This window comes from Puma concolor, chromosome C1 (assembly GCF_028749965.1).
Source record: "Puma concolor isolate L17-30 chromosome C1, mPumCon1.1.hap2, whole genome shotgun sequence".
In the NCBI taxonomy this organism is placed as follows: Eukaryota; Metazoa; Chordata; class Mammalia; order Carnivora; family Felidae; genus Puma; species Puma concolor.
This window is the reverse complement of record NC_141674.1, coordinates 30,172,886-30,198,315: the sequence shown is the minus strand read 5'-3', so window position 1 is coordinate 30,198,315 and position 25,430 is coordinate 30,172,886. Positions and strand designations below refer to the sequence as shown.

General features: G+C 44.8%; 1 protein-coding gene across 5 annotated transcripts in view; it reads left to right on the top strand.

The window, feature by feature from the left end:
- Positions 1-4,043: 4,043 nt before the first annotated feature.
- Positions 4,044-25,430, top strand: part of RHBDL2 (rhomboid like 2) — a 53,686-nt gene continuing 32,299 nt past the window's right edge. Inside the window, exons 1-2 of one of the 5 annotated variants that reach the window (XM_086716524.1) lie at positions 4,044-4,170; positions 8,104-8,197. Coding sequence is in view for 1 of the 5 variants with exons in the window: in XM_086716523.1 (XP_086572649.1) it covers positions 21,273-21,320 (48 nt within the window). In the remaining 4 variants the exon portion in view is untranslated. Of the gene's footprint in view, positions 4,171-8,103; positions 8,198-14,581; positions 14,710-17,566; positions 17,644-21,124; positions 21,321-25,430 lie in introns of those variants that run through there. The other 4 variants (XM_086716525.1, XM_086716527.1, XM_086716526.1 and 1 more) reach the window with 4 other exon arrangements.

The window sequence follows — 25,430 nt, the reverse complement described above, 5'->3', positions numbered from 1 at the left end:
AGTAGGCTCCACCCTCTGTGTGGAGCCCAATGTGAAGCCCGACACAGGGGTTGATTCCCTGACCCTGGGATCATGACCTTAGCTGAAATCAAAAGTAAGACTCTCAAGCGACTGAGCCACCCAGGTGTCCCTCTGTGAATGGCTTATAGGTCTTTGTTTCATAAACAGAATACCTTTTTAAAAATTTATATTTCCTTTAGACATATAATGCTAAAACCGAAAAGGAAAGCTAACTTAATGGGATATTCATATTTGTAGTTTATCTAACATATTTAGGAGAGAATTCAGCATTTGGGAAACAGGCTCCAGGGAATCTGGAAGAACATAATGAGTAACTTTATGCAGCCTAGATTATATTGCTTCCTGTTGAGTGGCCTGATACTCTGGGGCCTTGAACTATCCCACAGACTCTGCACACCTCTAGGGAACCACCTGCAGTTTCACCACCCACTATGGATCACAATTCAGATGAAGAGCTTAATGGCCAAAAGAGATATGTCCTGACACCTGCTGGTGGCTGAGGGAGCCTTCACTTGCTACAGGGGGGGAACTGTTGATGCTCTTGAGTTCAAAAGTTAAACAAGCACTCACTGTTTCATACTTTGGTGTCATTGCATGGATACAAAGTGAAACAGAGTAGGTGACTGCTCTTGAAGAATTCATCATCTCAGGACATGCCCTTTAGCAGGGAAAGAGAAAGACATATACACAGATAATTTAAATACATTGTGGTAGGTGCTACAATGTGTGTAAGATAATAAAAAATATATACTGGTCTCTCCCAAGTTCCTGGCACAAAGCTCCTAAAACCCTTGTAAATTCCTAAGTGATAAGGACACTAGGAATATCTTTTGTTCTATTGAGGCGACTCTGGGTGGGCTCCTGGATGGCTCCTGGATGGGGCTGGCCACCAGAAAGAACAAGCCTTTTGAAGCTTGGAATTTTCAGCCTTGCCCCTCCCATTTCTGTAGAGAGGGGAGGGAGTTCGAGCTTCCAGGTCAGTGAACCAACCATGAATTTGGGAGGGTACACACCCCTTCTGTTTCCATGAGGACAGAGCTCCTGTGCTTAGGACTCTCTCAACTCTGGCTTGATGTATCTCTTCATCTGGCTATTCATCTGCATCCTTTATCATATCCTTTCATAAACTGGTAATGGTAAGGATTCTCAGGAGTGACCCACTCTAACACAACTAATCAAACCAGAGGAGAGGAGTATGGGAACCTCTGATTTGCAGCCACATAGAACAGAAGTTGTGGGTGGGGCACCTGGATGGCTCAGTCGGTTGAGCACTCTTTTTTTTTTTTAATTTTTTTTTTACATTTATTTATTTTTGATAGACAGAGAGAGACAGAGCACAAGTGGGGGAGGGGCAGAGAGAGAAGGAGACACAGAACCCGAAGCAGGCTCCAGGCTCCGAGCTGTCAGCACAGAGCCCAATGTGGGGCTTGAACTCACAAACTGTGAGATCATGACCTGAGCCGAAGTTGGATGCTTAACCGACTGAGCCGCCCAGGTGCCCCAGTTGAGCACACTTGATTTCAGCTCAGGTCATGATCCTAGGGTCTTGGGATTGAGCCCCTCTTAGGGCTCCACACTGAGCATGGATCCTACTTAACATTCTCTCCTCTCCCTACCCCTTTTTCTCTCTCTCCCTCTGCCCTCTACCCCCCTCCTAAAATTAAATTTAAACAAAAAGTTAAAAAAAGAAGTTGTGGGTAACGTGGGTACTGGTGATGGGCATCTGAAGTGGACAGTCTTGTGGGACTGAGCCCTTAACCTGTGGGATCTGATGCTATCTCTGGGTAGACAGTGTCAGGCACCCAGCTGGTGTCTCAGAGAATTGCTTGGTGGGGGAAGACCACATAGCTGGTGACCAGAAGTGTCAGAAGTGAAGCATCGTGTGTGGGTAGTAAAGGAGACACACAGGAAGGAAAGACTTTTCTCCCCAGATGATGTGGTAAGCTCAGAGTGCACGGAGATTAGTTTACTGTATATCTCCACATGAGGAACTCTCTATAGCTCCCAGATTTACTGCTTTTCATTTTAACTACAAGAGTAGAGTCTTTCTGCCTCCAATGCAAATTTTTAGGAAAGGGAAATGAGTTGGCCATCCCCTGATGGTCAAATGTCCTTCTCTGGTCCAATCACTATGACCAATGTTGGTCGCAAAATACATATACGACAGCCAGTCCCAAGGGATGGTGTGGGTAACAGCAGTTCTCAGAGATTTGGTGCTGGGACCCTGGTGGCAGGGTACTTGGCCCTTGTCTTTCTGTAGCACTCAAACCTGAATCAATCCTACCATCTTCTTTGCAAAAGCAGCTAAGAGCTGCTGGAGGAAAAAAAGCCACACAAACATTTGTAGAAACTTCAAACGGAACCTCCAACTAGGAGAAGGTCCATGATGGTGGTTGGGTGGGGAGGGATGGTGCTAGCTGGGGTAGCATTGAAAAGGCTGATTCGATGGCTCCAAAGGGACATGATCTTGGTGAATTCAACAAGTTCAGGGTCAGGCTCCGAATTTTGCAAGCTTAGAAACATGAGCATAACATCTCCGAATTGAGATTTGTAGGTACTGATTCACATTAACGAGGGTCACAAGCAACTGATATACAAATCCTAAATGAGAATTTATTAATTCACAAAGAATATTTAAGGGCATATCCTTCCCCAGCGCCTAGTACAATTGTTGCAGGATTTTTTACCACAATACCTGAGATTCGTTGTCTCACCACTTGGAAGAATGAAGAGGTGGACCGAAATGAGCACCAGGCAAGTTTGTTACAATATACGATTAGAAGGAAAGAACAGTAGGAAAGCTCTCTTTACAGAGAGGGGTCATTGGAAAGCGAATGCCTGCGGACTATAGGAAAGGTTCCTGGATTTATAAGGCTCTGGTGCTCCCCCCCCCCCACATATCCCCCCCCCCCCCCCCCCCCCCCCCCCCCGTTACTTCTTAGGTTCTATCCTTATTGGCTAGATAGCTTTAGGTGCTGGGTTGTCCATTCCTGATTGGCTGATTTCCATTGTAGGAGGGGTGGTCTATGGCCATATCGTTCCTTGTGGGTCATACATTCTATGGCCTACTACTTATTTTTAGTTAGGTCTTTGGTCAAATTCCTGAGGGAAACCTGAGGGGGGAGTAGATGGTGTCTGTTATATTCTTAAGGGGAACCTTAAGCCGGAGGGGGTTTGCTGTAGTCAGAAGCTCCCAGCATTGTTTCAAAGTACGTTTTTCCCACCCAGGGACCTCGGGTCCCGACATTTCCCTCTCTGCCTGTTTTATCCTATCTTTCTCTATTATACAATGAGAGTTATTACCAAAATGCATTGAATAATCAGAAACTGGTAAACCTATTTCACCAGGGGCCAAGATAGAACTAATTTTTTTTTGTAATTAAAAAAAATGTTTAATTTAATTTTAATTTGATTTTGAGAGAGAGAGAGAGAGAAGGTGGGGAGGGGCACAGAGAGACGGAGACAGGATCCAAAGCAGGCTCTGCCGCGTCAACGCAGAGCCGGATGCAGGGCTGAACTCAGTGAGATCATGACCTGAGCCCAAGTCTGAAGCTCAACCTAATGAGCCACCCAGGAGCCCCAGAATGCGTTTGCCAGATGGAACCCAGGGGGCTTGTCACTAAATCTCTGCTGAGGGTCATCTAGTCACTGCACTCTGGTGTCCAGTACCAGATCTGGCTTCCGGCCACAGCACAACCAAAGACCACCCTGCTGAGGTCTTCCCCGTGGGGGCCGAGTAGGGAAGGAAACAGATGCAGACCTAGCGCAGGACGGTAGGACTCGGAGGAGGAACGGAGTTCAATGCCAGGGCCACAGAGAAAGAGCAGAGCCTGTCACAGGCTCCCTGGCTCAGTCCCAGGCAGGCGGAGGGGAGGACTCATTCATCCAGGGCCAGCCCAGGAGTGAGACTGCAGAGCTGGCTGGCCCGGCCCAGGCCGGGTGTCAAGGCGGGGAGGGGATTTCCTCAGCCTCCCTCCCCCTGGGCTGGGCGGCTGGGAACCTGTTGAGACGATTTTAGTTTGGGGGAGGGACCAAGAAGCTCCTGGCAGGGCGGGAACTTCAGGGCAGGGGAGGCAGCCCCTTGGCCCAGGCTCCCTGGAACGCGGGGGTGCAGTCTGTCCCGGCTGGGACTGCCGTCGGCCTCCCGAGGTAAGCAGCGGGAGCTGGGACGGGTGGAGGGAGGCCCGCGGTGGGGAGGAGGCCGCGGGGCAGGAAGCGCCAGGGGGGTCAAAAAGGCCGGAGGCCGCGGGGCTCTTGCGGGAAGGAGCCGGCGTGGGGTACTCTCTTGGCAACCTCCCTCCGGGAGTATCCTTCAGGATGGCCGCTTGGGATCCTGCAACTTTCATTTTAAAAGTAACATGTTGAGGGGCGCCCAGCTGGCTCAGTCCCGGGAGCATGCGACTCTTGATCTCAGGTCGTGAGTTCGAGCCCCACCTTGGGTGTAGAGATTGCTTAAGTAAATAAATAAGCTTAAAATAAATAAATAAATAAAAGTAGCATGTTGAGTCAGGAGTGGGGGGGGGGGGGGGCTGTGTCTGGCTTCTCCCCCAGGGACACGGTTGGCAGGGACCAGGTCACGGCACTCTCCTTCAAGGTTCTGGTCGATCACTGGCTTTCTCTCCCTTCTTCACGTTTCCCCCTGGAAGCAACCTCCCTCCCCACGTCTGTCCCCCAACTTTTTTCTCCCTCCAACCAAGCCAGTTGCTAGACCTCCTTCCCCACATTAGAGACCACAGCCATGGGAAACAGCCTCTCCAGCTTCTTCCTGCTAGGCGCCTCCCCAACGTTATTTGTTTCCTCCTTCCTGGTACCGGTATCTGAGGGATTTTGCTCATTCATTTGTTATTATTCATTTGTTTATTCATCACTGTTTGAGCATATACCTGGATTCTGGGGGGGGGGGGGGGGGAGGGGGGGAGGGGCACACAATCTCTGGGAATAGGAAAACTGGTATGTATTTCACACGCGTTTAATAATTATAAGCTGGTGGGCAGCCTGGCAGAGTGGAAGATTATTTTGGGGTTGCTCAGACACTGGGATTCATATTCCAGCTCTCCTGTTCACTTCCTGAGCCCCGGCTTCCTCATCCCTAAAGTGGTGTTGTTATGACGGCAGGAGACAACGCATATCAGGCACCCAGCTGGGTGCCCAGGACGTAGCGGGGGCCTCGATAAACACCTGTGCTCTTTCCTTCTTTGGCTCCCTCCCTGCCCTGCTCCTCCCCACCGCCACCTCCCCTCTCTGTAGGGTTGTAAAGATCTGTGAGACAACCCCTGGCCTTGAAAGCACTTAGGCAGACTTGTAAACCTAGAATGGGTAGCGAAGGGGAAGGTGGAGATGGGAGAGGGAGGCTCAAAAGGGGTGGGGGTGGGACTGGGTAGGGAAGAACTGGACCAGGGCTGGGACTGCAGTGGAGGGAAAAGATGTTCCCAGCAGGCTCTCCTGCAGTTTCTGAATTTGCACTCACATTGAGCAAGTGATGGGAACTACCAATTCCTAAAACCAACTCTGCCTGGCCTCAGGCTAAGGGCTTTTAAATTAAAAAATAAATAAATAAACATTTTTAAAATGCTTATTTATTTTTGAGAGGGAGAGAGAGAGAGAGAGTGAGTAGGGGAGGGGCAGAGAGAGATGGAGACAGAATCTGAAGCAGGCTCCAGGCTCTGTGCTGACAGACCAATGCCGCTTGAACCCAGGGACTGTGAGATCATGACCTGGGCTGAGATCTGATGCTCAGTCCACACTGAGCCACCCAGACGCCCCTAAGGGCTTTTAAATGCATTATCTCATTGAATCATAACCCTGTTATGATATTATTATTATCCCCATTTTACAGATGAAGAAATGAAGATACTAACAGGCTAAGGGATTGTCTAAGGTCACATGGCTAGTAACTAATGGATCCAGAATTCAAGACTAGGTCAGACTCTAGACTCCATGCTCTTTGTTCAACTCCTTGTCTTTCAAGTTCCTCTGTATGGGAAAGAACAAAAGGACATGATCATTCTCCCAAATTCCTAGACACCAGTTTCTTAATTCCTGGACATCTCCTGCTCTGGGCTGCTTCGTCCCAGCGGGGAGGAGCACACCTCTTCCTGATTCATGAATTCATTCACTTATTCATCCATCATTCATTCAGTCAAGTGTTCTGTTGGTCCCAAGAGGGCAGGGACCATGTCTGTTTGTTCACAGTTGTGTAACCAGCACTTTGTATATCCCTAATACAAAAGTGTTTGGGGTTGCCTGGGTGGCTCAGTCGGTTAAGCCTCCTACTTCAGTTCAGGTCATGATCTGACAGCGCAGAGCTTGCTTGGGATATCTCTCTCTCTCTCTCTCAAAATAAATAAATAAACTTTTTAAAAAAAAAAAAAAAAGAAAGAAATATTGCATGAGTCCTTTGTGGCTAAATGGCTCCAAGAAACATTTTTTTGATACATTCTGTGGGCTCCCTGATAGGGATTCAAAGATGAATAAAACTGAAGTCTTATCCTCAAGGCACTCACAGCCTTGTGGAGGAGATGGTGATAACACAAAGAAGACATGGTACCCTAGACAGGAGCAGAGCCTGGAGAGGGAACTATGAGGGGCATTTAATTCTACCGTGTTGGCTTTGTTCTCTACTGTATCCAGGGCCTAGCCAATGGCAGGCTCATGGTCGATGTTCAGTAAGGCTTTGCAGAGGAGGTGTTTAGGACAGGGTCTTGAAGGGGTTGTTAGAACTTCACCAGGTGAACAAATTGGGGAGGGAAGATTCTGGCAGAGAGAGATGCTCATGAAAAGGCTTAGTGCAGGGTGGGAGCTGGGATCACTAGGGACTCAGTATGGCTGAAGTGGAGAGTATATATGGAAGAATGGCAAGAAATGAGGATGGATAAATAGGCAGGGCTCAGGTCATGAGCCTTGTCAAGGACACTAGATTTTATCCCAAGGGTATTGGGTAACTATTGAAGGGATTTAGCAAAAGGAGGACACCATCTGATTTGTATTTCAGAAGTGTGGCTGATGCATGGGGGTCACAGAAATGGCACCAAGATCTCTAGGCCTAACAGAGTTCCTACCTGTCTGAGCAAATGAACCTTTCTTTTTAGGATCTGGGTTAGGACTTCCTTTTTTGGGCTTCATAATGGTTCATGAAGGGCCTCCTAACTTGCCTTGTGTCCTGATCTACTGGTGCTTTGTCCTCAGCTGTTTGCTGGGTTACAGCCAATCCATTTTTTTTTTCTTTAAAGTTTATTTATTTATTTTGAGAGAGAGACAGGGCGGGGGGGGGGGGAGAAAGAGAGAGAATGAATGGGGGAGGGGCAGCGAGAGAGGGACAGAGAGAGAATCCCAAGCAGGCTCTGCACTGTCAGCACAGAGCCTGATGCGAGGCTCGAACATATGAACCATGAGATCATGACCTGAGCCAAATTCAAGAGATGCTTAACTAACTGAGCCACCCAGGTGCCCCTGATCTATTCTTTCTAATAAAAGTATTGAAATATACAAATGATTTACATTTGCATAATTGGGAGCAAATTTTGGGGTATACTGCTTGCTAATTTGTGCTTTCTTACGTAAAGGAGAGAGAAGGAGTTGTAGGCGGGACACCAGGAATTATATTAGGCTCTGAATATGCCCTGGAGTTTGTGTTAAATATGGAACTGGGGGTATGTGGGCATGGATAGCTTTCAGAGAATCAGTGTCCAGACCTTCAGATTCTATAGGTATTTCCTAACAGCAATCTGCTTGACTAGATTCTTTTAAGTTATCCTTGTGAACTCTCTTCCTTCCTTCCTTCCTTCCTTCCTTCCTTCCTTCCTTCCTTCCTTCCTTCCCTGCTTCTTCCCTTCCTTCCCTTCCTTTCCCTTCCCTTCCCTTCCCTTCCCTTCCCTTCCCTTCCCTTCCCTTCCCCTCCCTTCCCTTCCCCTCCCTTCCCTTCTTTCCCTTCCTTTCCCTTCCTTTCCCTTCCCTTCCCTTCCCTTCCAGCTTCATGTCCAATGTGGGGCTTAGACTCAAGACCCTGATATTGAGAGCCACATGCTTTACCAACTGAGCCAGCCAGGAGACCCTAACTCTGCTTTTGTTGTTTCCTTTCTCTAGCTTTACTAGATTTGTCCTGAATCATTCTATGGTGCATTGTTTGGGGATTTAAAAACCAGGAAAATTGGAGAATGCTTTGTTCCTGAGAGATTAGGTAAGATAAACTGAAGGGGTGGTGCCTTACTACAGACTCTTAGAATTTACTTTTCATTTGTTTTATTATTATTTTTTAAGTAAGCTCTACACCAACTTGGGGCTTGAACTCACAATCCCTGAGATTGAGAGCTGTGTGCTTTACTGACTGAGCCAGCCAGGGACCCCAGCAACCACAGATTTAATAAGTCACCCAAGGTCACAGAGCTATTAAGTGGCAGAATCAGGACTTGAACTCCAGAACCTCCCCTGTAGAATTCGTGCTTTTAACCATTATGCTACTCTACTTTAAATGTATGTGCCTTAGCTCTTTTTCTATTGTATCGTAGAGTTAATTGGGACCTGAGTTAATTGTCATGGGGATATAGATAAACTCATTTGTAGAAATTTTAAAAATGAAGGTGGATTTTCTTACAGATAGAGAATTATTCTGGTTTGGCAGATTGGTTTGACAGTAAGGCCTGACTTTAACAACTGGATTGCATGGCAGACATTTTTCATAAATTGAATCAGCTAAATCTATAGCTTCAAGGTTTAGATGCGTGTTTCTAATAAGACTATGCCAGAAAATTCTCTTTTGGTATTTTTAAAAGATTTTATTTTTAAGTAATCTCCACACCCAACGTGGGGCTCGAACTCACAACCCCAAGGTCAAGAGTTAACTTGCTCTACCAACTGAGCCAGCCAGGCACTCCCCAGAAAATTCTATCTTGGAAACTATTTTAACTTGTGAAAAATAATTTTAGTCATTATCATAAAAATGTGTGAAAGGGTCATAGCTTTTTCAAAATCTGATGGGGGGGGGCACCTGGGTGGCTCAGTCAGTTGAACCTCTCCCTTCGGCTCAAGTCACATCTCATGGTTTGTGAGCCTGAGCCCCCGCATCAGGCTCTCTGCTGTCTGCCCAGAGCCTGCTTCAGATCCTCTGTTTCCCTCTCTCCCTGCCCCTCCCCTGCTCACGCATACTCACTCATTCTCTCTCTCTCTCTCTCTCTCAAAACTAAATAAACATAAAAAAAAAAATCTAATGGGGATTCGTGAGCAAAACAATGTGAAGACTTCTGGCATATGGTATACATTACACATCACTGGCCATGTGCATCATGGTGGTGATGAGGTTTGTGGTCAGGACTCAGGAGCTGAAGTGGCTTGTCCGCAGGTAAGCAGAGGCAGAAGTGAAGCAAGATCAGGGTTTTCTGATTGCTGTGATTTCTATTACTCCATACTTCCTTCCTTCTCCATTTCTCGATGGCTTATTTAGCAAACTTTTACTGAGCACCTACAGTTGGAGTCAAAAATACACATTCTCTATTTTTTCTGCAGTTCATATTCGAGTAGAAAAGACAGACAATGAATAAACACATCAGATATTTTTAGATGGTGACAAGTGCTGGGAGCAAATAAGCTGAGGAATCTGAAAGAATATCTGGGGTGAGCAGAGGGGTGGGTCAAGGAAGACTTCCTAGGGAGGTGCTCTTTGTTATGAAGGAGGTAGCCTTGTGTATATACATTAGGGTGTGTGGGAGGGGTGAAGGGGTGAGGGAGAAAGGTTTAGGTCAAGGGAATGGCAAGTGCAAAGACCCTGAGGCAGGAGAAAGCTTGGGGTGTTCCTGGGATAGAAAGAAGAACTTGTGGAAAACATTATGCAATTTCCTTAAAAAAGTTAAAAATTGAAATGGCATGTGATCCAGAAATTCTTATTCTGGGTATTTACCTGAAGAAAATGAAAACACAAATTCATTTTTTTTTAATGTTTATTTTTTTTATCTTGAAAGAGAGAGGAGCAGAGAGAGAGAGAGAGAGAAAGAGAGAGAGAGGGAGAGAGAGAATCCCAAGCAGACTCCAAGCTGTTGGGGTAGAGCCTGACACGGGGCTTGAACTCATGAACCATGAGATCATGACCTGAGGCGAAATCAAGAGTTGGATGCTTAAGAGAAGCGACTGAACCACCCAGGCACCCTGAAAACACTCATTCAAAAAGATGCCTGCACCCCTATGTTTATTGTAACATTATTTACAATAGCCATGATAGGGAAGTAACCTCAGGGTCCACCAGTAGATGAATGGGTAAAGGAGATGTGATATATATAATGGAATGCTATTCAGCCATAAAAAAGAATGAAATCTTGCCATTCGTAACAACGTGGATGGACCTAGAGGGTATTATGCTAAGTGAAATAAATCAGACAGAAAGACAACTACTTTACTTATTTGTGGAATCTAAAAAACAAAGCAAATGGATAAACAGAGAATAAACTGGTGGTTGCCAAAAGCAGGTGGAGGTGGGATAGGTGAAATAAGTGGAGGGGATAAAGGGGTACAAATTTCCACTTATAAAATAAGTCATGGGGATGAAAAGTACAGCATAGGAATATAGTCAATAGTACTACAGTAATGTTATATGGTGACAGGTGGTAACTACACCTATTGTGGTGAGCATTTTGTAATGTATATAATTGTTGAATCATTATTTTGTATGCCTGAAACTAATAATACTTCAATAAAAATAATATTTCATTTAAAAAAAAATTTTTTTTAATGTTTATTTATTTTTGACAGAGACAGAGACAGAATGCGAGGGGGTTAGGGGCAGAGAGAGAGGGAGACACAGAAGCAGAAGCAGAAGCAGGCTCCAGGCTCTGAGCTGTCAGCACAGAGCCCGAACGCGGGGCTCGAACTCACGAGCTGTGAGATCATGACCTGAGCCGAAGTTGGACGCTCAACCGACTGAGCCACCCAGGTGCCCCAAAAATAATATTTCAATAAAAATACATATATATAAAAGGGAAACAGTGTATAAAAGAAAAAATAGAGGTTGGGGGAGAGTGGTAAAATTCTACAAAGAAGGCAGAAGTTAGGTTGTGCAGGACCTTACCAGCCTTGATAAGGATCTTGTATTTATCTGGAAGACAGTGGGAAACCATTGAGAGGTGTTTTCTTAATGTTTATCTATTTTGAGAGAGTGAGAGTATGAGAGTGTGAGGGGGGGAGGGGCAGAGAGAGAGGGAGAGAAAATCCCAAGCAGGCTCTGCGCTGCAGCCCAACATGGGGCTTGATCCCACGAACTGCGAGATCAAGCCCTGAGCCGCAATTAAGAGTTGGTCGCTCAACCATCTGAGCCACCCAAGTGCTCCCCTTTAAGAGGTTTTAAGGAGAGAGTTGCTATATTCTGCTAGACTCTGATTTATAGTTGTGTTTGTCTTGGAGGGCGGGGGCAGGAGTGGAAACTGAGATGGAGACTATTTCAGGTAAGACATCAGCAGTCTACTCTCTGGAGGGATACCAAGATGGACAATGCTAATGGGAAGGCGGAATGGTATGGGACGCCATTCTGTCTTCTAGTTCTGGTGACGTATGTTGGTAACTATTGCTGTGTTAACAAATCACCCCAAAATGTGGTGGCTTAAAACAACAATCATTTTATTTTGTCATGATTTTGTGGGTCTGGAATTTGGGCGGGGTCCAGCTGAGCTCTTCTTCTGCCCTGTATGGTATTGGCTGGCGTCACTGACTTGGCTATATTCAGTTGGTGGATGAGCTGGGCTATAAGGTCTAAGAAGGCTTCACTCATTCATAGGTGTGGCACCTTGGTGCTCTTCTACATGGTCTCTCTCTCCATATGAGTAGCTTGGACTTCCTCATAACATGGTGGCTTCAAGGTAGTCAGCCTTATTATTATTAGTTTTTACTTTTTTTTAAAAAAAATGTTTACTCATTTTTGAGAGAGAGAGAGAGAGAGCGTAGGCTGGGGAGGAGCAGAGAGATAAGGAGACAGCGGATCCGAAGCAGGCTCTGTGTTGACAGCAGAGAGCCCGCTGGTGCGGGGCTCAGACTCACGAACTGAGAGATCATGGCCTGAGTGGAAGTTGGATGTTTAATTGACAGGGCCACCCCACGTGCTCCTTTATCTTCTGTTATTATTATTTATTTGTATTTTAAAAGTAAGCTCTATGCCCAACATGGGGCTTAAACTCAGGACCCCGAGGTCAAGAGCTGCATGCTTTACAGCCAAATGCCCCAGTAGTCAACTTTCTTATATGGAATCAGGTTTCCAAGAGGAACAAGAGTGGGGGCTGCAGGCTTAAGGCTTGGCCTTGGGAGGTGCTACTTCTACCACGTATTATTGGTCAAGGCCTGTCACAGGGCTAGCCCAGATTCAAGGACGGGAGAAACAAATCCCACTCTATCTATCTATCTATCTATCTATCTATCTATCTATCTATCTATTTATCTATCTCTATATCTGTGTATCACACTAGGTTTCTGTGAACAGATTAACTGTAATCACCCTGCTGGTGCTGACTCACTTTATAAATCTAAATCACAGTATACCGTGTTGGAACAATGTGTAGAATTTTATTCCTTGCTGGGTAGGGAGGGCCTGGAAACAGGAGGTATTTTGTTTTGTTTTGTTTTGTTTTGTTTTGTTTTGTTTTTTTCTTTGTGTTTCCAGAGCCCAACATACAGAAGGCATTCAGGGAATGCTTGTCCAGTGAATGCATACATCATGTAAGCATTCATTCGTCATTAAACCACCATTCATTGGTCTTATGTACCACGGTGTACATAAGAATCCCCTGGGGAGCTGTCAAAAAGGCATGCCGATTCCTGGGCAAGACCCCAGCCCAGACCCTCTGAATCCAAATCTCTAGGGTATGAGCTTTCAGTCTGGGTTGCACATTAAAATATACAGTATCCAGGCCCTCGCTCCAGAGGCTCTGATGCCATTGTTCTGGGGTGAGCCCAAACATCAATATTTTTTTATAATCTTCTCAGATAATTCTGATGTGTGGCCAAGGTTAAGAACCACTGCCATAGGATTAGAACCAGCCACTTTCACCTGACCTCCCTGGATGATTCTGATGTAGGTGGTCTATGACAGGTGACTGTCCTCAGTTTGCCCAGCACTGTCCTGATTTTAGTGTCCCAAGTTCTACATCCCAAGAAATCCCTAGTCCTGTGCACACTAGCACAGTTGGTCATTATCAAAAGACCACTGTTCAAGAAACATTGCCAATGAGGTACTAAAAGACCTTTTGAAAAGTACCTACAAATATCTAATGAAAGCAATGATTCTGCCTCCTTACTTAAGGCACTAACGTAGTAGTATCATAATGCTATCAAACAGAGTCCTCTCCTTGAATTAAGGAAGAGGTGGCTCAGGGTCAGTGTCTCTCTTGAGCCCTGCACTCTGGTATGCTAGGTCTGTTAACGTAGCTAAATAGGGTGTCCATCTCTGGGAATTCTTCCATATTCCTTAGTGTACACGAGGCAGCTTTGAAAGCCTGACCACAATCAACAAGGATGATGTGTTGAGGACAGTATGAGGTACAGGATGAGGTTCTTGTGTCTCTACACCAGTGTGTATTATTGTTACTATTACTTATATTACAGTAAGGTACAAATATATATGTCATATCTTAGATAGCTCTGGGGAAAGTAGTATAGTATAGTGGAGAGCTCAGGATCGCCTCAGAAAAATGGCCTTATGTCCCAGCTTTCGTGTGACTGGGTAGGTATATGATCACAGTTGCCTCTCTTGCTTTCATTGCTCATCTGTAAAATGGGAATAATAATGATGTCATCTTCACAGGGCAGCTAGGAGGATCCACTGAAATGGTATAAGTAAAAGTGGTTCTGTAGACTAGGAAGGGGGAGATATTACAATTGCTGTTAATGGGAGAGACACAAAAAGACATTTTCCTATTGAGAGGCCTTGCCCGTGACAAAGGCCCCGGTTCCCCACCCCGAATCACAGCCACGGTTGTGTGGGATTCCAAGGGAGAAGCTTTTAACACACGGTGGGTGTGCAGAGACCTCAGGAGGCAGAGTGTCTCTGCCTTAGTTACCCTCAAAGTTGAGTGCAAGTTTGCTTTGCTTTAGGAATAAGAAAAACTTCTGGAAAAGGGGGTTTGTGAAAGCATTTTTTGTTTTTAAATCTTTTGCTTATTTGTTCCAAGTGTATCCTCAGAGATGTAGCAAAAAGAAAACAACCACAGCCACAAACCCATAATATTGAAAGGCTGGTTCTTAATTTCTGTAGCTAAAAAAGTGCTCTTTCAGGCTAAACCACAGAGATTGCTGCAGGCCCCTGGAACTGGGCATAATGATGGTTTGCAGTGTGATGAAGGAGGCTGTTAATCTCTGTGGCCCAGAAGCCCAATCTGTGGCCTCTCCAATTACCCAGGTTGCCTAGCAACGCCACCAAAAGCCTCCCCGCCAGGTCCGGCTGGGCAAAAACTGGGTACACCCAGCACAGCCTGCCGCCCAGCCTCCTGGGCTCCCAGGCCACATCAAGGCAGGACTCAGCCTTGGCAAGGGCCGGCCTGGTACCAATGAATGGGTGGGGCCAGCTGTTTAAAGAAACAATTCAGATATTTAAAACCTACTCATTTGAATGCAACTAGCAAAACAGCACAAACTAATGATCGAAAGTCTCTTTCTGCCAAAGAGGAGTTGTCCTAAGGCGGGCGGCTGTGCCTGTGCTCTCCTGGGTGAGATGAAGAAGGGAAGGTGAGCCTGACTTAGTCCTCTGGGTTTTCAGAGAGGCAAATCCCTTTCCTTTCCTGGGTGCCTGTTTCCATCTTGACTCCCTGTGGCCGCAGTGGAAATGGTGGGGATTCCCAGCCCCATCCTCTGGGCTGATGGCCTGCCACTTGGAAACCCCCAGGCTCTGGTGTGGGTCTGTTTGGGGAGCTGGGGGAAGAAGAGGGATATTAGGGTAGAGGGAAAGACGGGATGAACATAATCAACATAAAGATGTACGCTTCTTTAACACTTGGTGCACAGAAATCACAGGGCCGAGGAGCACACAGGGTCTGTGGGTCAGACACCCTGGGCTCCTCTCCCAGCTCTCCCCTCACTGGCTGCGTTACCTTGATCAAGTTACTTTGGAGCCTGAGTTTCCTTATCTATAAAATGGGGGTGTTATTATCCTGTTTTATTAAAAACAATTTTTTTTGTTATTATCCTATTTTATAAGGTCGTGAACATTAATGAAGAGAATGCTCATTGAGTGCTTAGCATAGAATCTGGCAGGCAGTAAAGTGCCCACTCTTTTTTTTTTTTTTAATTTTTTTTTCAACGTTTTTTATTTATTTTTGGGACAGAGAGAGACAGAGCATGAACGGGGGAGGGGCAGAGAGAGAGGGAGACACAGAATCGGAAACAGGCTCCAGGCTCCGAGCCATCAGCCCAGAGCCTGACGCGGGGCTTGAACTCACGGACCGCGAGATCGTGACCTGGCTGAAGTCGGACGCTTAACCGACTGCGCCACCCAGGCGCCCCAAAGTGCCCACTCTTATGGCAACTCTTATTTCATTTGCTTCTTACAATAATTCTGTGAGATACTAAGGAGAGAAAGGGGGTCTGTTTGACAGCTGAGGACACTGAGGCACAGAGAAATGAAGGACTATGCTGGGAGCAGAACTCGGATCTTCACGGTGCCGAGCAAAAAGTCAGCTGACAAGTCCTTTTGTAGCCATGAGGGTGTGGTGGCTCTATGGGTCTCCTCTGACAGGTCAGCGATGGGAATGATAATAGGATGGAATGTAGAGGAAAAGGGTAGTGGGAGGCGCTTTTCAACAAAAAGTGATGTAAGAGTTTTGGTTAATGTGGTCTGGATAGATTCCCCTCTCCTTCCTTCCAGTATCCGTTTTTTGTTTGTTTGTTTGTTTTCAATGTTTATTTATTTTTGAGAGAGAGCAAGCAGGGGAGGGACAGAGAGAGAGAGGGAGACACAGGATCTGAAGCAGGCTCTGTGCTGTCAGCGCAGAGCCTGATGCAGAGCTTGAACTCAGGTGAGATCATGACCTGAGCTGAAGTCGGGCGCTTAACTGACTGAGCTGCCCAGGCTCCCCTCCTTCCAGTATTCTTTCAAATAAACCTTTTATTTTGGAATAATTTTAGATTTACAGAAAAGTTGCAGAGAGTTTGTTTACCCTTTACACAGGTGTAAGTATTTTCCAAACACCTCCTGTGTGCCAGGAACTCTCTGTTGGATGATCACAGAGTTTGTCAGAGGACTGGACCCTGGAGTCCTTACTTTGTGGTCTCAAGGTGCTGCTGTCTCTACATCACTTGTCAGAGATCTGCTAAATCTATCCAATTAGTGTTTTCAGGAGTGGGGCCCAGGAAGCTATATGGAAACTGATGTTGAAAAACAAATGCTCAAGGAGATTCTAAGGCATAGCCAGTTTAGAGAACTACTGGTCTGGGGGGCAGATTGTCCAATTCACTGTGCACGTGAGAGAGAGCCATGGTTCAGAGTATGGAAGGGACAGGCTCCAGCTCACACAGCCAGGAAGTGGCAGAGTCTAGACCAAAAAACAGGTCTCCTGGTTCTGTGCTCTCCTTGCACTGTGTCTCCCTCACACAGAACAAGAAATGAGTTTAACTTATAACAGGAAGACCGCAGGTAGAAGAGTTTCTTGGCTATTCAGGTGTAATTAGGTTCTTGGTTGCAAGGGCAGAGAGTGATTCAGGTTGATTACACCAGTAAACAAATTTTATTGAAAGCACATTGGGTGGGAAAATAAAAACTATTTCTCGACTCCTATTCACACTTCTGACACCAAATATGTGGGTTTTTCACACCAAGCAATTCTGCCACTAACTTCCCCACTGGCTAAGGGCTCAGTTTCATATGACTGCTCCCCACTTCAAACCCCAGTTGCAAGTCTGGACTTCCAGTACTTTTGATCAACTGGCTATAATTTGGGGTTTCTGTGACCCCTCCCCCCCGCCCCACTTCCTTGGGCTTAATAATTTGCTAGAACAGCTCACAGAACTTAGGAGAGGGCTTTACTTATTAGTACTGGCTTATCATAAAGGATACAAGTCAAGAGCAACCAAATGAAAGAGATGCATAGAGCAGGGTATACAGGAAAGGATGTAGAACTTCCATGCCCTCTCTGGGTGTTTTGTTCTCCCAGCGCTCACTGTGGTTATCAACCTGGAAGCTCTATGAACCTTTTGCTTAGAGTTTTTATGGAGGTTCCATTACATAGGCATGATTGGTTATTGACTGTTGGTGATGAAGCGCCATCTCTAGCCCTTCTTCCATTCCCAGAGGTGGGCCTGCAAGTTCCAACCCTCTAACCTCTAATCCCGTGGTCATTTCCTTAGGCAACCAGCCCTATCCTCCAAGAGTCACTTCATTAGCATAAACTCAGGTGTGGTTGAAAGGGGCTTATTATGAATAATAGAAATGCTCCTCCCACCCCTGTCACTCAGGAAATTCCAGAGGTTTTAGGAGCTCTGTGCCAGGAACTGGGTGGGAAAATATTTGTTTCTTAGTATTTCACAGTATCAAAGGTAGGTTACAAAATCACTGGAAGGCTGCAGAAACAAGGTTTGAGAAGTAAGCCGAGACAAAGGGAGACCTAAGAGTTGTCCTAAGGCGGGTAGCTGTGCCTGTGCTCTCCTGGGTGAGATGAAGAAGGGAAGGTGGGCCTGACTTAGTCCTCTGGGTTTTCAGAGATGCAAATCCCTTTCCTTTCCTGGGTGCCTATTTCCATCTTGACTCCCTGTGGCAGAGAACTACACCAAAATCATCACAGAGCCAGGTAGGTGAAAATGGCCCTATTGCTTCTGCAGCTCCATGTTCATTGCTGCAGCCTGTATCCAAGATACAGCTGGCCTTGGATGCTGGATGTCAAACTGACCCAATGGCGAGGCTGGACAGTGGACACTGTTGCCCCTGCTTTATCGTCACCACTGGAAAGAACTCAACCAGTCTTGAAGCTCCAGCCTCAAAAATCCTAAGCAAATGCAGCTAATGGGTCAAGCCCAAGTTACATACCTGAACCCCAGGTGCCTAGGGACCTGGAACAGTTAGGATTGGGAATTTTTACCTTCCGTAGTGGGAAGTGGTCCCTGCTGCCCAGCGGGATTCATGAGATTGGGAATTCTCCAAGAACCCTGACAAATGACCATTATATAAGCATTATCAAAAGAATGTACTGGGAGTCCTTGACATGTGCAGATTCAACACTTAACAGTTTTCGTATTTCATTAGTTACCCTCAAAGGCCCGTTGTGAATGAATGTGAACTGAATGATTTTGCTAGTCATTTAGTTAGTGAGCCAGGCCCATCATTCCACTTTGACATCTCACATGACTTCACTCTTCTCTACTAGTTACAGCCTTTATGTAACCTGCATGTAGTGACTAAAGTCTTTGTTTCTTGTTGGAGTAGACAAGACTCCTAAAAATAAATCACTTGGTAGTGCCAGAAATAGAAATGAGAAGAAAGTGAAGAGGTTTGAGAAAGTGACTTTTATTTTTTATGTTTTGCCACAGGTAGAAGTCTTGGGTACATTGGCATGGAATGTCAGGTTCAGCGGTGTCTAGGATCCCTGACACCAAGAGATGTATGATGTGCGTCACATAGATACAAGGAAAAGTGCTTTGGCAAGTTGTTTTAATGAGTGCTTCAGCCAGTGAAGAAACTGGTCTTCAAGAGAGAGGTTAAAGTTTACATAAAGACGAAAGAGGCACAATTAATGAACCAAGGTTCTATTTTCTTTTCTTCTTTGGGACCTTGGGTGCAGAGTGTTGAATATAGTTAATTGATATTTCTCACATAACAAACTTTATAAATAACCTTACACCTGCAATTGTAGAATTATTTAGGATCTGAAATGCAATCGCTTAAAATTTTCTGGCCATAATTTTTAACATAATTTTGGGAGATACTATATGGTTTACTAAGGCTCTTGAAAGGTCTTTAAAAAAAATTTTTTTTAATGTTTATTCATTTTTTGAGAGACAGAGACAGAGTGTGAACGGGAGAGGGGCAGAGAGGGAGGGAGACACAGAATCCGAAGCAGGCTCCAGGCTTCGAGCTGTCAGCACAGAGCCTGATGCGGGGCTCGAACTCGTGAACGGCAAGATCATGACCTGAGCCAAAGTCAGACACCTAACCCACTGAGCCACCCAGGTACCCCAGCTCTTGAAAGGTCTTTGGAAAAATCTCTTGCCATTGTCAAGGGTCTCCTGTGTAAATCTCCTTATGGAAATCTCTCTCTACATTAAAAAAATTTTTTTCATGTTTATTTATTTTTGAGAGAAAAGAGAGACAGAGCGTGAGTGGGGGAGGGGCAGAGAGCTGGAGACACAGAATCTGAAGCAGGCTCCGGGCTCTGAGCTGTCAGCACAGAGCCTGATGTGAGGCTCAAACTCACAAACCGCTAGATCATGCTAGATCATTACCTGAGCCAAAGTTGGACGCTTAATCCACTGAACCACCCAGGCGCCCTCTACTTTTTTTTTTTTTTAAGGCAGAAGACTGTTCTGGGTAAATGAGCATTGCCCCACCCTTCCCAATCCTTGGCCAACACAATGGCTCCATGATTCATATCATGAGCAATGCTTATTCCACACAAAGACAGGATGTAAGGAAGTTCTTTCCAGTTTTCCTCTAATTTCTTTTTTAAGTTTGTTTATTTATTTATTTATTTATTTATTTATTTATTTATTTATTTATTTATTTTGAGAGAATGAGAGAGAGGCGGGGGAGGGGAGGGGCAGGGCAGAGAGGGAGGGAGAGAGAGAGAGAATCCCAAGTAGGCTCTGCACTGACAGTGTGAAGTCCGATGCAGGGCTCAAACTCAAACTGTGAGATCATGACCTGAGCGGAAACCAAGAGTCAGACGCCTGGCCGGTTGAGCCTCCCCACTTTTCCTTTTCTTGAGAATCCTTGCTCAGGTACCTGGCTGGCTCAGTTGGTAGAGCATTTGACTCTTGATCTCAGGGTTGTGAGTTTGAGGGCCACATGGGGCATGGAGCCAACTTTAAAAAAAAGGAATACTTGGCAACCATGAAGAGAAAGTCTTTGATGCACAGGGGGAATATCTTCATTTTAACTTGAAGAACATGAGTCTTTTATACTCCTCCAACATTCTTTTTAACAGTCCACCTTCGTTGTTCCATACTGGTAGGATGAGGACTTTTCACAGCAGCACCACCTGATTTTGATATGGGTGGGGGGGTGGGGCGGAGAAGGAGAGAGAGAGAGAGATTTCAACAGAGTTGACAGCCACCTGCTAAAGATAAAAGGAAGGAGGTGAGGCACAACATCAAGCCAACATTAAAGAAAGCTCAAGAAACCTGGATGATTTTTGCTTAGTAAGAAACACAATCAGTGCAGTAAATAATGCCTCTCAATATATCACACTGTGATGAGAGTGACAAAGTGAATAATTTGATAGCTGCAGATCCATTTATATCTCTTTAAGACTATGATGTGTTGTATTCATTGCTGACTTGTTTTGAGACTCCTGCCTTATTTAATTGGGCCTCCAAAAATTCCGGTAATCTAAAGTATGCTTCCAGAGACCCTACCCCAACTTTGACCTGTAGAGCCCATGGACTATCCAGGCCATGCCCATGCAGGGACAAAATTAACGCCATAACCTTAGATTAGCCTAGGGAGGAAAACATTGGACCCGGGAGCAAATGTGCTGGTGAGCAGATTTCAGCACAGTGTAAGGAAGAATTAACTACCTAAGGATTGGAATGGGGAGGAAATGCAACAACCCAACTGAGGTACATTCTAGTTCTTTGTGATTTTTCACTGCTGTAAATAGTTCTGCACTGAACATCTTTGAAATATAGCTTTGTATACTTGCTCAGATACATTTGCAGGATAGATTTCTAGGAGGAGGGTGGTTCTTTTGAAAGTTATATGCTTTTCTATTTTGGGCAATTACTGCCCAGTTGCCTTCCCAAAAGGCTGCACCTGTTTCCCACAGCCCCAAAAGTATGGATAGTCTTTTCATTGTTTGATTAGTAATGTTTCCAGGGTGGTGAGCTGTGCTCAGAAATTCAGGTGTGGGAGCAGAAGATAAACAGGAGTGGGAGGGACAGGGAATGTCAGAGCCTGGAAGTATTGAGCAGCAGATGTTGGAGAGATGGATGAATCAGGGAGAGGCCCCTGTCTCCAAGCAACAGGGCACACAGACGGGGAGGGAAGTCAGAGTGTGACCATCATTGAGAAGAGAGGTAAACCCCAAACCCTGCAGTGGCCACCAACGTTTTCATCTGTTGCGAGAGGCTGATGTAGCTAGAATTACATGTCGGATCTGTCTACTCTCCCTGCCAAGGAAGAAAGCACACCGACAGTGAGTCTTGCCTAAACCGAATGGGGCAGATATCTTTGCAGCACAGGAAATACATTTCATTAAAATACCTAAAGTGGTGGGCTTGACTTTGTAAAATTTCTGGAAAGTTTGAAGTCTGGAGAAAAGAGAAAATTTTGAGGAAATGTAAGCCTTAGTTTTCTAGTTCCTTTTATAGCTATCAAGTTATATTAACATTGTAAAATTTTATTTCCTCATAAAGTGATCGTGTATGGTATTTCAATTTACAGTAGAGCTTATTAACACAATGTTAATAATCACTAGTTGAATTTACTTTTAAAATGCTTTAGGGGTGCCTGGGTGGCTCAATCGGTTGAATGTCCGACTTCAGTTCAGGTATAATCTCACAGTTTGTGAGTTTGAGGCCTGCGTCAGGCTCTGTGCTGACAGCTCGGAGCCTGGAGCCTGCTTCGGATTCTGTGTCTCCCTCTCTCCTGTGCCTCTCCCCTGCTTGCGCTCTGTCTCTGTCTCTCAAAAATAAATAAATATTAAAAATTTTTTTAAATGCTTTAATATTTGCAGTTAAACACTGTGAGTCTCCAACCCACACTGCGTTTTGCCAATCGTGAGAAGTCACAAAACTGGAAATAGTCAACAGCATTCAAGGAAAATTAATGCAATAATTAGGTCTCCAGACTTAGTGTCTGTCCCTGGGAGGCCGGGTGAGTGGGAAGGTGGAAGATGTAGGGGAGGGAGGAAGACTTTCTTTTCAGAAAAGTTGCTGGGGGAAAAGTCACATGGAAGGGGAATTCTCTTCTTCCCTAAATTTTCTGAATATAACTTATTGTAGTGTGGGAACTGCCTAATGAAGTATTTTTAAGAATAAATTCAGTATGAGTTGATTTCCAGTAACTTGCAGTATGAAAATAGGCCCTAGACTCAGCCCATCCCTTTCATCTTTCCAGCCAGCCAACCATCCATCCATCCATCCATGCACCCACCCATCCGTCCATAACTAATAATAAAATTATGGAGTGTTTCCCATGTGCCAGATACTATTCTAAGTGCTTTACATGCATTACCTCAAACAATCTTTTCTTAGGATTTTTCAAAATGCTTGTTTATTTATTTATTTATTTATTTATTTATTTATTTATTTATTTGAGAGAGAGAGAATGAGTGAGATCATGACTTGAGCCAAAATCAAGAGTTGAGGCTTAACTGACTCAGGAGCCCCCATTACCTCCAACAATCTTTCCAACAATGCTACAAGGTAAGTTCTATGATTATCCCCACTTTAAAATGGAATCTGAGAGTTTCCCAATAAATTAAATATAGAATTACTATATTAATTATTATACTTAGTTATATACTTATATTAATTATAGTTATTATTACTATACTTAATTAATTACTATACTAAAGGAATGAAGTCCTGGGGCACCTGGCTGGCTCAGTAGGTGGAGCATGTGACTCTTTTTTTCCTTCTTCAAATTTATTAAATTCCAGTTAATGTGCAGTGTAATACTAGTTTCAGGTGTAGAATTTAGTGATTCATCACTTAAATACAACACCCAGTGCTCATCACAACAAGTGCCCTCCTTAATACCCATCACCTATTTAACCCATCATCTCAGCCTATGACTCTTGAGCTCGGTTGTGAGTTCAAGCCCCACACTGGGTGTGGTAACTACTTTAAAAAAAAAAAAAAAGGAATGAAACTTGAAGACTTTCTTCTAAGAGAAGCCAGACTCAAAAGGCCACATATTGTATGATTCCATTTTCATGAAGTCCCCCAAATAAGTAAATCCACAGAGACAGAAAAGTGGTTGTCATGGGCTGGAGGGAGATGGCAATGGAGAGATTGCTTAATGGGTTTGGAGTTTTTGTCTGGGGTAATGAGAAAGTTCCTGAACTAGATAGTGGTGATGGTTACATAACATTGTAAATGTACTTAATGCCACTGAATTGTATACTTTAAAATGGTTAAAGTGGTAATTTTTTTTTAAGTTTACTTGTTTATTTTGAGAGAGATTGAGAGAGAGAGAGAGAGCGAGTTGGAGAGGGACAGAGAGAATTCCAAGCAAGCTTGCACTGTCAGCATGGAACCCAATGCAGGGCTTGAACTCGCAAACCCATGACATCATGACCTGAGCTGAAATCAAGAGCTGGATGCCCAAACAACTGAGTCATCCAGGCGCCCCTAAAGTGGTAAATTTTTATGTTACGTGTATATTACCACAATTTAAAAAAAATGTAATCTGAGGCCCAGAGAATTTAAGTGATTTACCTAAGTTTAAAGTTGATAATGTAGTAGAGCTGTGTTTTAATCCCAGTCATCTGGCTCCGTGGGTCATATTAAAAAAAAAAAAAAACAAAAAAAAAAAAACATATATATATATATATATATATATATATATATATATACACATATATATATACATATATATATATACACACACACGTATATATATATATATCTCATTGATGAAGCACATATGGGTGATACACTGTATCTAATCTTTGCAATGACCTTGAAAGTTTTGCATTATTGTTTAGTGTGTGTGTGTGTGTGTGTGTGTGTGTGTGTGTGTGTGTGTTGGGGGTGGTGGGTAGAACATACATAACTTAAAATTTACCATTTTAGCCATTTTTAAAAAAATTTTTTTTTCAACGTTTATTTATTTTATTTTTGGGACAGAGAGAGACAGAGCATGAACGGGGGAGGGGCAGAGAGAGAGGGAGACACAGAATCGGAAACAGGCTCCAGGCTCCGAGCCATCAGCCCAGAGCCTGACGCGGGGCTCGAACTCACGGACCGCGAGATGGTGACCTGGCTGAAGTCGGACGCTTAACCGACTGCGCCAACCAGGCGCCCCATTTTAGCCATTTTTAAGTATACAGTTCATTGGCATTAAGTACTTTTACATTGTTGTGAAACTCTTAACACCATCCATCTCCAGAACTTTATCTTCCTACGCTGAAACTTTGCACCCATTAAATCAGACAACTCCCCATTTTCTCCCTTCCCCCCATGCCCTCGCAACCACCATGCTAAGGTTTATGGTACCAGGCCCGCGGCCGTTGCCTGGGGTTGCAAAGAAATATAAGACAGAGCCATTCCCCAGTCTGTCTAGCGTCAAAGCCTGTGTTCCTGTCCTCTAGTGACCTTGCCACTAGCTCCTCTTCACCGAGTTAGAGAAGTCCAATTGCAGGACAAGAGTGTTGTTGAAGCATGCAGAGGGGATGCCTGTGGCTTGGGGGCGGGAGAAGGAAGTCAGTGAATGAAATATGGTTGAGATGAGACATGGATGAAAGAAGGTCTGTTAGGAAGGTTGAAGATGAGGAGAATTGGGAACACAACCCTTGCCTTCTTTTTACTTCAGCTTATTCTGAGGAGTATGTGAGATTTTGCGTGGGTATGTGCTTTGAAATGCCAGCGGTGCTCTGCCTGCGTGATTGGGACTCACATCACTCCTTAAGTGGATTTTTTTAATTAACTTTTTTTTAATGTTTATTTATTTTAAATTTTTTTTTTCAACGTTTATTTATTTTTGGGATAGAGAGAGACAGAGCATGAACGGGGGAGGGGCAGAGAGAGGGAGACACAGAATCGGAAACAGGCTCCAGGCTCCGAGCCATCAGCCCAGAGCCTGACGCGGGGCTCGAACTCACGGACCGTGAGATCGTGACCTGTCTGAAGTCGGACGCTTAACCGACTGCGCCACCCAGGCGCCCCTTAATGTTTATTTATTTTAAACATTAGTAAACGTTTAAAGTTTATTAAATTTAATAAATTAGAGAGCGAGACAGACAGACAGAATGCGAGTGGGGCAGGGGCAGAGAGAGAGAGAGGGAGACCTAGAATCTGAAGCAGGCTCCATCTGGGCTCTGAGCTGTCAGCACAGAGCCCGATTTGGGGCTCAAACTTATGAACCCTGAGATCATGACCTGAGCGGAAGTCGGGCGTTTAACCAACTGAGCCACCCAGGCGCCCTTGAAGTGGATTTGTTTGAAGGGTGTAACTCAGGAGATCATTCCAATGGAGGATGCAGATGACCATCTGGTTAAGGGTACAGACTCCTCCTTCAAGATATTAGGCCACAAAGGGGAGGGGAGAAATAGTACAGTAGTTGAGACTTTAGGATCAAG